Source organism: Littorina saxatilis, linkage group LG14 (assembly GCF_037325665.1).
Source record: "Littorina saxatilis isolate snail1 linkage group LG14, US_GU_Lsax_2.0, whole genome shotgun sequence".
NCBI classification, from domain to species: Eukaryota; Metazoa; Mollusca; class Gastropoda; order Littorinimorpha; family Littorinidae; genus Littorina; species Littorina saxatilis.
This window is the reverse complement of record NC_090258.1, coordinates 18,576,173-18,591,048: the sequence shown is the minus strand read 5'-3', so window position 1 is coordinate 18,591,048 and position 14,876 is coordinate 18,576,173. Positions and strand designations below refer to the sequence as shown.

Sequence of the window (14,876 nt, the reverse complement as noted above, 5' to 3'; positions counted from 1 at the left end):
AACTGTACAAGTACGCCTGATCAGGCTGCTCCGCCTAAACAGAGACTGATTGTTTGGTATTGAGGTATATTAACCTAATTGTGGGGGTTCCTCTACAAGGCCTTACCCCCTATTTGCTATATCTTGAGATTCACACTTTTGTAGCTGTTTACTACCACGGAACTTATTTTTTGGGCGGACGGTTTTGGATAAAAAAGTGACGATGACGATACGAAAATTCGTGATCTCAGAGCGTCCTTTTTGGTACGGATTTTATATACACACTCACAGTAAGAGTGTGCTAAAGAAATATCATTTGTGACCCTCCACCACGAAATGAGTCGCATGTCACCTCGCGCGGTTCTGCGCTAAGGCTTAATATAAGTCCGGGGAGTGTCTGGTAACAGTGTGTGGGTCACCTTAGTCACAGGCTTATAACTCAAACAGTTTTCGCTCTTTTCTAAAACGGTTTTCACCACTGAATAGAGCATACAAATCTCGTTATGAAAATGTAAAAATATAAAAATCATGCAAAGGTGACATGCGACTCATTCCGTGGTGGAGAGTCACATTTTATCTAGCAGTTTTGAGGTATTACAAAACAAATTTGATGCACAAGGAGTTTTTGTCAATAAACCTGTCGTGCTTTGGTGGTGTGTTACACAAGGTCAGTTTGATTAACGGTTCGTTGTTTTGTTGTATGTTTCTTTCTGTGTTACACAAGGTCAGTTTGATTAACGGTTCGTTGTTTTCTTGTATGTTTCTTTCTGTGTTACACAAGGTCAGTTTGATTAACGGTTCGTTGTTTTCTTGTATGTTTCTTTCTGTGTTACACAAGGTCAGTTTGATTAACGGTTCGTTGTTTTCTTGTATGTTTCTTTCTGTGTTACACAAGGTCAGTTTGATTAACGGTTCGTTGTTTTGTTATATGTTTCTTTCTGTGTTACGAACGCGTCAGTTTTCATTTCACATGACTTATTTTCATTTCAATGGTTTTTTTTTAAATTTATCGATTTTTGTATTTACACTCACAGTAAGCGTGTGCTAAATAGATATCATGTGATATAGCAGTTTCTGCTCGAAACTAGAAAGTGTACATTTCTAGCGGTTATCGTATCTTCTTCTTACTTCCGGCAGATTACTTGATTTCAATTCTGAACACAGATGTTGAATTTAATTTTCGCAAATAACAAAATATACTGCGTTTGCTTTTTGTTAACACACATGCAACCAGTGCTATTTTAAAATAATCTGTCTATGCCCATCTCTTAGCATTAATAAATATTCTGTCAATCCTGGTCACTCGGTGATGCGGACGGTAAGAACAATAACGACACATTGCAACGACCACAACGCACGAAATACTGTATTGCTAACCATCGTGTTTTTGCACTGATTGTTTTGATCACGATTTTCACATGTCGTGTATTTTCAGAGAATAAAAAATAAGAACAAAATTGAGTTCTGAATTACTCAATTTAATTAATGTGAAGGTGTACGGGGGTTCTCATTCCATTAATGGCTTCGTTTTGCTTTCAAAAACATTTTATTTTGGCAAACTGAAAGCCCTGTGATTAACCTTCGTGGTTGAAAACGACGTTAAACACCAAATAAAGAAAGCACTCTGATTCTTTTTGTTCTACTCTTTTGCTATTCGATTTATTTGTTGATTTTTAATTTTGCTCTGTTTGCCATGTACCAAACAAACTATCAGTCAATTGTAAGTAGTAAAATCAAATTGTGAATTGATGAAGAAACTTAGTATTTCAGCGTTTTGTAGTATAACAAAATGTGATAATACCAAGGGAATAATTTGCTTCATATACCTTGAATATGCATTGCTCACAAATTAAATTTAAATGCTTGTGCTCATGAATTGTATTTTATTCTCTCTCGGCGCTCAAGAATTGTATGTCTCGCATTGTATACTGCGTTTAGGCGTTTACAATTATATTATCTTGTTCCGCTTTTACTGTGCACACTAGCCTATATCAGTGCTTGTATATACGCATTAATTTTTGCCTTGCGCTTTGTTTTTGTGTTTTGTTTTTTTGTTGGTAGTTTTTGTGTGTTGTTTTTTTTTGTGCAGCCAAACCGTTAACTTATATTATCATGTATTTATTACTTTTGGAATGTGCCTTAGTTGATCATGTGAACGAGTATTCCTCGTACTTGTGTATGGCAGACATGTACGTTTGAACCCATGTAAATGACAGTATTAAGGACGCTTTACTCTGCTTGTTCTCTCCCTCTCCCCCCTCCCCTCTCTCTCTCTCTCTCTCTCTCTCTCTCTCTCTCTCTCTCTCTCTCTCTCTCGCTCTCTCTCTCTCGCTCTCTCTCTCTCGCTCTCTCTCTCTCTCTCGCTCTTTCTCCCTCTCTCGCTCTCTCTCTCTCTCTCTCTCTCCCTCTCTCCCTCTCTCTCTTTCCATCTCTAGGCTCTTTCTCTCTCTCTCTCTCTCTTGCTCTCTCTCTCTCTCTCTCTTTCTCTCTCTCTGTCTCTCTCTGTCTTTCTCTCTCTCTCTCTTTCTCTCCCTCTCTCTCTATATATATATCTGTCTGTCTCTCTGTCTGTCACTCTCTCTGTCACTCTCTCTGTCACTCTCTCTGTCTCTGTCTGTCTGTCTGTCTCTCTCTCTCTCTCTCTCTCTCTCTCTCTCTCTCTCTCTCTCTCTCTCTCTCTCTCTCTCTTATTCAACTTTCTCATACGATAACCCTCTTTGAAGATGATTTGATAAAAAATGTAATTGGTGCTTTATTTTAAAATTTAGCTATTGTTTAATTTCGTTCCATTAAAAAAAAAACTTCTCTTATCGCCATGTATGTAACATCCAAAATAGCATTTTGATTAATTCAGCCGTTTGAATGACTGTTGTATATCACATTTTTTATTTATGATGATGCAAGCACAGAAATAATACATATATACTATGGTATGTAAACCACTTTTTCTTGTATCACCACGTGTGTGTGTGTGTGTGTGTGTGTGTGTGTGTGTGTGTTTATATATGTGTGTGTGTGTGTGTGTGAGTGCGTGCGTGTGTGTTTGTGTGTGTGTGTGTGTGTGTGTAAATGTGTGTGTGTGTGCATGTCAGTGTGTGTGTGTGTCAGTGTGTGTGTGTGTGGTTGTGTGTGTGTGTGTGTGTGTGTGTGTGTGTGTGTGTGAGTGCGTGCGTGTGTGTGTGTGTGGTGTGCGTGTGTGTGCGTGTGACGGTGTGTTCCTTCCTGCCTGCGCCTGGCTGGCTGGCTGGCTCTCGGCACGAGAGCTGGACATTTATGGAGAATAATTAGAGGTTAAGTTAGAAAAGTAAGAACAGGTTGGAATTCAACAACAAAACAAGCCAGAGAGTGAACCGATTCAACAGATTAAATGATTTTAATATTTTTCCTTTTTTTCATATAAAAGTTGAACAAAGTTCAGTATACCAATCCAGTAAATGCAATACAAAATGTACAAGAACGTGACGATATAGGCACCAATTGAACATGGCACAAATAACGCAGACACAAAACTTGGTCGCAAAAGCGCAAAATTGTGCAAAAGCATCGTGGAAAATACAAACAAACGCAGTGCGAGTGGCGTAATTGCAACACAGGTGTAGACCTGTAATAATAATACTGGTGTACTGCAATAAATATTTACAACAATGTATTTTTTGTCACTGAAGTAAGCAGTAAGAGTATTGCAACGAAATCCTGAACATCATGCGGTCTTGCACATTTCAACAGTTATCTTTCTGATGTCATAATGCTACCCTACAAAATATATTGACCGGTTATCCAAAGTATTTCATTGTTATGCTTTCAAATCAAAAAATGCCAGGCATATGAATCAGTTTATCTGAAACGAGATATGTTTAAATACTCACATTTGCCGGAATCTTAAAATGTCAGGACACAAAATCGGTGTGTTTAAAATGTCGCATATTAACTTAATCAAAAAGGATGACTTTATCGACCATTTAGCCAGAGCTTGAACTTAAATAATTGTATTCGTTCGTTTGGCATTATTCTAACAGAGATGCATCTTCAAGACAGCGGCCATTGTAACCGAGTTCCCTAACCAGGGGACATAATCACAATCTTCGCAGTGATGAGTTATCTCAAAACGCTTCTGAATGACAACTAGCATAATTATTTCTGTTTCAGTTATTCTTTTTGTAACTTCGTGGTCAATGGAGATATTTTTAATGCTCAGTTCTTTAAGTTTAGAAGCTAAATGACATCAGAAAACAACACTTTTGAGTTTATAACAGAAGAAGTATTTTGTGTAGTACCAACTACCAAGCCTCTTCCACCACTATTTCCGTGTTCTGTACAAAAGATCAACCAGAGAAGTCAGGGGACTGCAAAAGTCAAAACCCTGTAAAATAACGATATTTTGTTCTCCATCCTTCACAGGAAATGAACATTTGAAAAATTAACATGAAATCAAATCTTCTGCTGCCTCCGGCCAAGTACTTTGTGTAGAGTACTAGTGCCAACAGAGCCTAGAGTACTAGAACCAACAGAGCCTAGAGTACTAGTGCCAACAGAGCCTAATCATTACTTCTTGTGCTGATTGCAAACTAAAAACCCTACCCTTTCATTACTTCATCTACAATAAAAAGAACATTAATGAAATATTCGTGATAACAAAGATAATTTTATGCAGGTAATTTGAGGCAAAGCTTTCAGTGTACAATGTACATAACAGCAACATGGATAGACACAAGTATGATAAATGTCTTCAGACTTGATGTCACAATTGTTTGACAAGTCTGAATCGACAATAGTAGTTGAATTCACGTTACATTCAGAGAGCCCGTTCCTTACATAAAGAATATATGTCCATTGTTTCAGTGACGGAAAAAACAATCATTTATGGAATGATACTTCCAAACATTTCCGAAACTAAATATTTTGTAAACGTACATGTCAAAACAAGAGCAAATCAGAGTTTGTTCTGATATGAACATTTTAAAATACCAGCCAATATCTGAAAATTAAAAGAAACATCACGCGAATACTTATTTTTACATTTTCTGCTCGTATTTGGCAAGACTTAGTAATTTAAAGAATTCAGATATCTGGAAAAATTTTCATTTTGGAAGTATTAGGTGTACGATATGTTACAAAATGCAGATAGCTATGTCTTGCTTTGAGTGGTCCACATTGATTTGAACTTCCTGTAAATACAACGGTATTGTAGGTACAAGCAGTTCTTTTACCAGACAACGCAGATTATGTTTATCTTTATAAGCAAAAAAGATGTGCAAACTAAAGCACGATCGTGTGGAAACATACATCTAAATTCCATTCTCATAAAGAAAAGTAGGATTTCTTGCATTCAGAACAAGAATCCCTGAGAAATAATTTCATTTCAACACACACAAAACTCTTCTCAGCAATGTCCCAAGCATTCTTAGACAATAGTTTTGTTTTTGTTTTTGGGGATTTTCGGTTTGGAAACAGCAGTAGGTTTTCAATGTACTCAAAAAACAGTTTTGAATGTTCAAAAATCAGTATAAACATTTGTACCTTTATTTTGGAAAAAGGTGTGTGATCAAATTTTATTAAAAAAATTACACAAATCTTCAGAATCAACCAGCAATATCAAAAGGTTTCAAAACATCAATTTATAAAAAATAAAAAAATCCGAAAATGAAGAAAAACGTATCCATTGTTACTATCCTTGTATCAGTCACATGTTCCCAAACTTCAAAAAGCTAAATCTTTGAATCTGGGACGATGTTTTGCATTAATATAAACTGTCTTTGTGTTTCAAAATTACAACCGGAACAACAATTATACATACATGAGAGATCAAGATAGTTTGGAAAACATCAAGCCTTGCAGAATGTTTATAAACATTCTCAGGCAACCCTAAAAACACATTTATGACATTTTCGTTTTACTGTGGGAGTTTCTTAAAAGTACTTTAAAAAAAATTAATTAGTACATTAAGTTGGAGAACTGTCCTTAATTCAAAACCAGTACAAATCAAACATTTTTGTTGTTGTTGAAGCAGAAGGTTTAAAACTTCCGAAAAACCATTCATCTTCAAAGACAAAAGAGATTCCCAGGCATCTAAGATATGAGACAGCCATTTTGTTCGGAAACACGGAATTTGAGCTCAAGCCTGTAAAATAAGTTCTGGAAGACTGTTTAACTTCCAGACTGCATACAATGATAATTATTTCGTCTTGAAAGTAGAAGGCTTGTAAGTCAGACTGTCCTCGGCAACTCGTGATGAAAGGGTTCCAAGGCACACACAAACACCAAGCAGTCTTTCAAGTCGAGAGAAGAGGAAAAACCACACACCCAGCGTTTAAAAAACAGCAAAGATGGTATCTTTTTACGTCCTTCTTCTTCTTCTTCTTCTTCTTCTTCTTCTTCTTCTTCTTCTTCTTCTTCTTCTTCTTCTTCTTTTTTTTCTTCTTCTTATTCTAATTCGTTTACTTGGGAGCAGGGGCCTTGTAGAGCTTGAGCCTGTAGAGCAGGTTGGTGAACTGTCCCAGGTCGATGACACCGTCGTCTCCCGCTGTGGTCTTGATGAAGAACTCGATCTCCTTGTCCACCAGGCCGCGGCCCGTGGCGGTCTGGATCTTCTGCAGTCCAGCCTTGGCCTCCTCCACGTCCAGCTTGCCGCTCCCGTCTGCGTCCAGCTCCTTGAACTTGTGCACGATCTCCTGGGCGCTGTGACAAAAATAGTAAAGATGTTTATAAATGTAACAGAGACTGTGCAATAACAAAAAAAAATTGAAGACAGAAGACAAAGAGAAGAAACGGTGGAAGTAGATGGAAGAGTTTGAGGCGGAGGAGGAACAACTTCAAGGTACATACAGTTCATCACACTTATCAAATATAGCTTGTACAGCAACAAAATGCTTATACCCCGAAACGGTTTAAGATTAAGGGTGAGGAAGACATTGCGGGGGGGGGGGGGGGGGGGGGCAGATTATTAAAGTCCTCTACATCAGGAATATAAGAACAAAGGAAAGTTTGTTTATTAATTATCTTACTTGAAGTGCTGCTGCTTTAATATTCAAATACACATTACGGTTTTGCTGGCTTTCACATTTGTACTAAGCGTTCCTTTCATGATATTTTATTTGTCAATTTTGATTGATTGATTGATTGATTGATTGATTAATTGATTGATTGATTGATTGATTGATTGATTGATAGATGTATTGATAGATGTATGGATTGATTGATTGATTGATTGACCGATTGACTAATTGACTGATTGATTGATTGATCGACTGATTGCCGGATTGATTGATTGATTCTGGAAATAAATGTGTCAACACTTACCAATTGCCCATGCACTGGAAGAAGAGCTCGAACTCCCAGATGCTCATGATGCCGTTCTGGTCCTTGTCGAAGGTCTTGAACATGGTCTCGGCCTGGTCCTCGTCCAGTCCGAACTCGCACTGAAGCATCTTGATGGCGAAAGGCTTGTTCAGGTTGCGGACGTTGTTGTCCACGTAGCGGTCAAACACCGCGATCACCTCCTTACTGCAAGCACGAGAAGGAGACGATAGTTTTTTGTTTTTGTTTTCTAGTACTTTTCACGTATGTTTGCTTATTGATGTGTATTTTCCCATGGGGTTTTTTAAGGCTTCATTTATTGCAAATTGCACTCATTTCTATGTCATCTCTCATTTCTTTACTGGAAATCGACGCTTTATATTTGATTTTATGTATCTCAAGTCCTTGATAGAATAGTGAGCATTTTAATGTTTCTGTGTCGAATGCTTTGTAACAAGTGTGAACTGTCGGCTTTTTGTTCTTGTAAAAAAAGGAATAAAAGAACAACAATACCCACTGATTGCGTTAGTGCCCAAACCTTACAATGTCTTCAGGGCGCGTTCTATTTTTGTTTTTGTTTGTTAGATCAACAGACACACTATGTTTCTGGTATTAAGTTTTAAACTAAGACATTTCACTATAAACCAGTAACAGGTCTTTTCATCAATAGTAGTATGCTTCACACTCATAAATAACACATTATGTCATCAGTTGTATCAGGCGATGAGATTAAAACACTGAGAAAACTCACGGAATCTTCTTGCGGTTGAGGGCAGCCATTTTCTTTATTTGTAGTGTGTGAAGAACGACGCAAATTCAACAGCAAAACGCGCGGTGTGTTGGTACGAGGTGAAAGTTGTCAGGAAAGGAGATCTTGGTCTGAAAACAAATACAAGCAAACGTTAAAGATAGTATACCGAAGGCGCCATTTTGGAAAGTTTTCTGACGATTGGGCCCTTTCTGAAGTTCAAGGAACATCCTACTGTAATTTAGAAACACCTGGTGTGTGGTCACATAAATACAATCCCCAACCTGAACCGTTTAGCTCTTAGGGCGATTTGAGACAGTTTTCTTGTTAGGCCTTAAAAAAAAATAGGTGTGGTTACGGTAACCCGACCTACCCTATTTTTAGGGGCCGACCCTATAACTTTTTATTACATTTGTCAAAACAAAACAAAAAACGAGTGCAAAAAACGCAATGAAAGCGAAAGCGCCCGTGTCGCACACTTATTTCCCTGTCAAGTAGGTTTAATTTGTACACATTAGAAAAAAAAGTTTAAAAAAAAAAGTGATTGCCTACCTACCTACCCTATTTTTTTTTGGCTATGTTACCGTAACCACACCTATTATTTTTTTTTGCCTTAGATATTATCCCTTTAATCTACTGCGCAGCAAGTGTCTGCATATTTTCCAGTGTCGGTGGTGATCGTTTGAAAAGTGGTTTTAGAACCTGAAAAAATGTACGTCCTTTATAATTCTCGTGTAGCATGTGTTGTCACAAATGAATAAAGAATAGACGCATATGAAGACAACAGTTGAAAACGACAAAAAAAATCATAAAATGTATTTTCAAAAAGAGATTTTGTTTAAAGAAAAACATCGACAAACAACATGGTTGACTAGAAAGATGAGCAGACAGACACTGAGAAAAAATTATTTTTGAAAAAAACCTAAAGGAAGTAAAAAAAAAAAAGATATATTAAATAAAAAAAAAGAAAGAGACGAATTGCATTTAGAAAGACGTGTGAATCAGTTGAGAAGATCGAAGCTTCAGAAAATGAAGTGAAGCAACAACACCAAGAAAAAAAAAACACGTACCACTGACAAAGTACAGTCTGATTTTGCAATGCCGGACAAAAAAAATGAACAATGGCTGCAGCCGCGTAGAAATAAAAATTGTACACAAAATGCTCAAAACTGTACAATAATACCAATTTTCCATGAGCGGTAACTTGTATCTCAATAAAGTACAGTCAAACAAAACACAATCGACAAAAATTTTGAACATTAAAACCCAGAAATCAAAATCAGTTTCAGAAATATTGCAGAAAACCGTAAATCCTCAATTCAGTACAAAGTACAGATCGTGTGACTTGTAACTTCATAAAGCTGTACACTCAATCAAAGCAAACGATAAGCAGTTACACGAACGCTGTACAACCAAGAAATCTACATTTCAAGGGGAACAAACTGATGCAGGAAACTGTGAATTATCACAAGAACAGAAACATTAGCTCAGTTTAACAGAAATTTCACACAAAAATAGTCGCTGCACATTACTACTTCACCAGGAATAGGAAATGTATTAAAGCACAAAACTCACCAATTCGTTTTGCGCGGCACCCGAAAGTAACAAGCCTGGTGCAAACAAACCAGTCTTTCACTTCAAGTTCTGAAAACACTGGAACAAAGCAAAGCGGGTCTGCAAAACTCACAGAACTTCTAATCTCTTGGACTGCAAGTGAAGTGTTCTCTCTCAAACTCTCTCGAGGTGAACTGAACCCGCCAGCACTGAGCAGGGACGTTTTATACTGTTCCGGTGGACAATCCTGTTTATTATCTATCTCAGTTCCAGAGGGTTGGAATTACCTACAGGGTGACTCATGCCGTTAGACATGCGGTGAGCAATCACGCCAACAGAAGTTAAAAATACCTGTGAGCAATAGGGCTATGTGCACGTGCGAATCGTGTTGGCCTGGTGCCAGCCGGTTTCAAGAGGGGGCGTTATCATCGGCAGTCCGTGTGTGTGTGTGTGTGTGTGACGGTGAAGCCAGAAAAAAGTGGGTTATCTGAATGTTTGGGTCTAAGTGCCGACAGGTAAGGCACAATAAAAAAAAGTCTGTTTACGGTATCCCGACCGACCCTATTTTTTCGCGCGGCCCTAGACTTTTTTTTTGGCATTTGGGAAAAAAAAATTAAAAAAATTAAAAAAATTAAAAAAGTCTTGTTTTTTGGCAAAATAACTTTAAAATATGTTTTTGGAAAAAAAAGGAAAAAAAATCCCCTCCTACCGACCCTATTTTTTGGGGGCCTATGTTACCGTAAACAGACTATTTTTTTTTTTTGGGGGGGGGGGGGGGGCCTAAGGCGGAAAACATTTTCTGTAGCGGAGTTCTTCTGGTTCTGATTTGTGGAGTGTTGGAAGCCAGGCCCGGTGGAGGGGTGGGGGGTGGAGGTGGAAGGGTGTGTGTGTGTGTGTGTGTGTGTGTGTGTGTGTCTGTCTGTGTGTGTCTGTGTGTGTGTCTGTGTGCTGTGTGTGTGTGTGTGTGTGTCTCTGTGTGTGTGTGTGTCTGTGTGTGTCTCTGTGTGTCTGTGTGTGTGTGTCTGTGTGTGTCTGTGTGTGTGTCTGTGTGTGTCTGTGTGTGTGTCTGTCTGTGTGTGTGTCTGTGTCTGAGGGTGGGTGTTTACGCTGGGCGTGTATAGAGTCATTCATTTTCACAGTAATTCGAGCCTGTGACACAATCTCTCTGTCTGTCTGTCTGGCTGGCTGTCTGTCTGTCTGTCTGTCCGTCTCTCTCTCTCATTCTCTCCGGTCTCAAACTCTTTCGCTCTCTTCCCTTCTGTCTGTCTCCCTCTATAGCCTACCTCTCTCTCTCTCTCTCTCTCTCTCTCTCTCTCTCTCTCTCTCTCTCTCTCTCTCTCTCTCTCCACCTCTCTCTCTCTCTCTCTCTCTCTCTCTCTGTCAGTCGGTCTGTCTCCGTCTTCCTGTAGTCAATGTCACTCCCTCACTCTCTGTCTATCTCGTCCTCTCTCAGTCTGTCTGTCTAGCTGCCTGTCTGTCTGTCTCTCTGTCTGTCTCTCTGTCTCCCTCTCTCTCTCTCTCTCTCCGCTCTCTCTCTCTCTCTCTCTCTCTCACTCTCGCTCTCTCTTTCTCTCTCCGGCTTCCCCCCCCCCCCCCCCCCCCACCCTCTCTCTCTCTTTCCCCCCTCCAGTCAGTCTCTCTGACACGTCAGTCAAGTTGTTTAACTTGGTGCTATTTTTCTGCACTTGAATCGTCCTTGTCAGCACCCGTACTAAAGGCCTACCTGTGTGTGAGGTCATGTCATTTGATATGTGCGCAGGCCTACCTGCTACACACGGTGACTGGAGGCAATAAAGCAACAGAGAGCTATGCTGTGTAACAAGTTAGGTCTGACGTAATGTATGTCAGCTACTCCTCTGCTTCATTAGCACTAATCTAGAACATAGGCCTTTGAGCACTGACAGGGCATTCCGGCACAGTAATGGCACAGTAATGATAACCAGCGAAGACCTTTTTTTTTCTTTCTTTTTTTTTAAATAAACGGAAAGAGACTGTATGAGTGAGAATGTTTTGCTGAGTGATTTTCATAAATTTGACGTTGGTGTCAGTTATGAAATCAGTTCAGCAGCTACACTCCCACTCTGCACAGACAAATGCCACGCTGCTGACCCGTGATTTGTACAAATGTCAAACATTTTATTGCGCTATGCTAAACTTTGACGCGTGGAAATAAAAGTTCTGCGTTTTGGTGATAAAGTCCTATAAAATTGGACTCAAGATTCTTGACTCAAAGACTCAATGACGCGCTCAAGACTAGACTCAAGACTCAACGAATTGAGGCTCAAAGACTCAAATGTTCTCTCCAATAGTAGATGGGATTCCTTCTCGTGTGAACCAACTTGTGAACCAACACTCTTTGAGGCTGAACTGAATAGATTCATCTAAGTATTGATTTCTTTCTTTCTTTATTTGGTGTTTAACGTCGTTTTCAACCGTTCAAGGTTATATCGCGACGGAATCTAAGTATTGATCACATATCACATAAAATGAAAGTGTGTGAGTAAATCTGACAATTGTTTTACAAATCACGGGGCGCGCCCCGCAATTTGTAAAATGTTTTACAAATCACGTAAACTATGACATGATGCGCCCGATAGTTTTCTTGTCATCTCGAAAGTCCAGGGATCTATTAGCGTGACGGTAATGACGATGTTGAGAATTTGTTTGAGAACTCGCGTGCACATGTTTGTGACGGACACACCGACAGACAGACAAATCTTCGCTTATCACGCTTTGAAATCGAAACATAAAAAATAACATGTGCAGATTTACTCACACACTTTCATTTTAATATGAACTTTCGGCCTGGGATCCCTTTGTGGTTGACTGGGCTCAAAACAACACATATATATTAATAATAATAACTTTGAAAGCCATGTATTACTTTGTGGAATGCACTTTATTTTACATTTTTACAAATCTCGGTTTTAGGTTCGACGTAATTTGTAAAATGTGTTTATATTTTTACAAATCACGGGTCAAGTTAACACACGCTGCTGATTTGGGGTGTGTGATCAATACTTGGATGGATCTTTGTCAGCCTCAGAGAGTGTTGGTTCACAAGTTTATGTACACGAGAAGGAATCCCATCTAGTTTTGGAGAGAACATTTGAATCTTTGAGCCTCAATTCTTGGAGTCTTGAGTCTAGTCGTGAGCGCGTCATGGAGTCTTGAGTCTTGAGTCTTGGAGTGCTTGTGTCTTGGACAGAGGCGGATTAGGGGGGGGGGGGGTCCGGAACTCCCCCCCCCCCCGGCTGTCAAAAAAAATTAAAAAAAATTAATACTAACTTTAAAAGAAATAATGAGTGGCTACTGACACCAGTTGATCATGTTTAAAATCAAGGATAAGCCATAAATTGTTCATAAAATAGCTAAAACTCTTTGCCCCCCAGACCCCCCAACGGGGCCTTGCCCATGTACCCCACAAGGGGTCTACCCCTGGACCCCAGGTTGTAACCCCCCCCCCCCCCCCCCCTCTGGCTTAACTGCTCCGCCCCTGTTGGAGTCTTAGAGTCTTGAATCTTGAGTCCAATTTTATAGAACTTTTTCACCAAAACGCAGAACATTTCCGCGTGTCCAAGTTTAGCATAGCGCAATAAAACAGCCTGCCGAAAATATTTCCAGAACAATTGACACTCAACGTACTTCAAGTTTTGTGAAGTCTTAGAAAGGCAAATTAAATAATTAAAGTATTAGACCCTTGATTTTTAGCTCTTTTTTTTTTATAAAGATTGTATTCATTTTCTTGATCGGTCCTTAAAATTTTTTGTAAGAAGAGGATATGTCAAGGTAACAATAACCGACGAGAACAAGACTAAAACTGCAGAAAGCCAAAGAGGACAATTGTAGCAGAAGCTGAATTTCTTTTTCGCAGATTGACTTAGACCGCGTCAGTCAGTGAGACTAAGTAATTCAGCAAACCATCGATCCCCGTTCAGCTGTACAGAAAACAGCCACGCTGTTGAAACATGATTGGTTATGTGTCGGCCAAGTCAGTCGATTCTTCTTTTTGCTTCTTGAAAAAGCTTGCAAAAACCTGACACTTTTGTTGGTTTACAACATGGCTAACACTTCAAGAAAGAAGTTATCTTGTAAGTTTAATTAAGAGTGACGCAATCAGTGATGTTTGTCAGACACTCCTCTGTTTATTAGCACTAATGTCGGAGCGAAGGCCTTTGTGCACTGACAGGACTGACGCAACATACACTGAGCAAACAGCGCGAAAGGAGAGTCAGCGTACATCACCAGTTGTTGTTGCTGAGTTGTGTCACTTGGAACAGAAAATGTAATTATTCTACATAGGTGAGAGAGACACTCGTGAGATAATAATCGTTCAAATCACACGTCGTGTGTATATCATGCAAATGAGGTCACGTCAAGCAAGTCTGGGAGGGACCTGTTTTTGCACTGCTTATGATGCCAAAGTCACCGAGACAAACGTCATTATAGAAAATAACATTGCGCTCGCTAATTACCCTCGATGAATTTTTAGAACTAACACGTCACGCTACACTTTCAGAGTGACGTTTTTTTTACTTTGACGTAATAGATTGCACGAGGCTTTAGAAGAGATCGAGGTTCCAAAACAGGCGTCTTCGATTAGCTGCCTCGACTGCAGGACATTTTCAGTAAAATACTCGTAAGTACAGTATGTAGGATAAACAGAATACTACATGGCTTGCTGTGTCGTACCAGATTTACACTCGTTGCTTTTTTGATAGTGAACAGCTCGCTTTCGCTTGCAGTTCAGTCAATATTTAAAAAAAAAAAAAACTCGTGTAAATCGGCTTTTTCACCTGTTTACACTTCTCGGCAGTGGCAGCGTCCACTGCCTCTAAACTTAGTTCAGTCATAGACCTATATTAGATATAGGTCCCTGGTTCAGTGTTGCTTCTAAAGCGTATAACTATAGCGCCGCTCAAGCTTTCAAAAACTGTATCATCAGATAGTCTCCTTTACGTGCAATTAAGTAGATAATTTCATTTATTGTTTCGATGTTTTAATTAGTTTCTTTAGTTTCTTAGTGTGCTTCAAATAATATTCTCGTGGAACTGAAACAATTCTAGTAAATCACTGAGGGTGATTATTATCAAGTTTGAATTAGTCTAACTCACACTGACACGTATAAGTCAATGTATCCTGGTATTATGGAGTATCATAGTTGTGGGCTTTTTACAGTGATTCGTGAAGGCGCACAGGCTCCTAATATGGGCCAGTTAGGCCGGGGTGAATGGGTTTCTCAGTGTATCATAATTTTTGCTGAGTGCCAGTGTATGCCCGGAAAGCTGAAGATACAAACAAC

At 39.2% G+C, this 14,876-nt stretch overlaps 1 protein-coding gene across 1 annotated transcript; it reads right to left on the bottom strand.

Moving 5' to 3' along the window:
• Positions 1-3,333: 3,333 nt before the first annotated feature.
• Positions 3,334-9,785, bottom strand: LOC138947284 (parvalbumin beta 1-like). The gene is made up of 4 exons (XM_070318727.1): positions 9,596-9,785; positions 8,024-8,151; positions 7,276-7,479; positions 3,334-6,654 (listed from the first exon to the last, which is right to left on the bottom strand). Exons 2-4 carry the CDS (start codon positions 8,050-8,052, stop codon positions 6,414-6,416), a joined length of 474 nt encoding a protein of 157 aa, XP_070174828.1. The 5' UTR covers positions 8,053-8,151; positions 9,596-9,785; the 3' UTR covers positions 3,334-6,413.
• Positions 9,786-14,876: the final 5,091 nt, after the last annotated feature.

Bases quoted from the DNA above. Each gene is read 5' to 3' on its own strand.
- LOC138947284 (XM_070318727.1), bottom strand. From the start codon at position 8,052: ATGGCTGCCCTCAACCGCAAGAAGATTCC. The intron at 7,480-8,023 runs GTGAGTTTTCTC...TCGTGCTTGCAG, and splicing joins CTCAACCGCAAGAAGATTCC to TAAGGAGGTGATCGCGGTGT. The intron at 6,655-7,275 runs GTAAGTGTTGAC...TTTTTGTCACAG, and splicing joins TTCCAGTGCATGGGCAATTG to CGCCCAGGAGATCGTGCACA.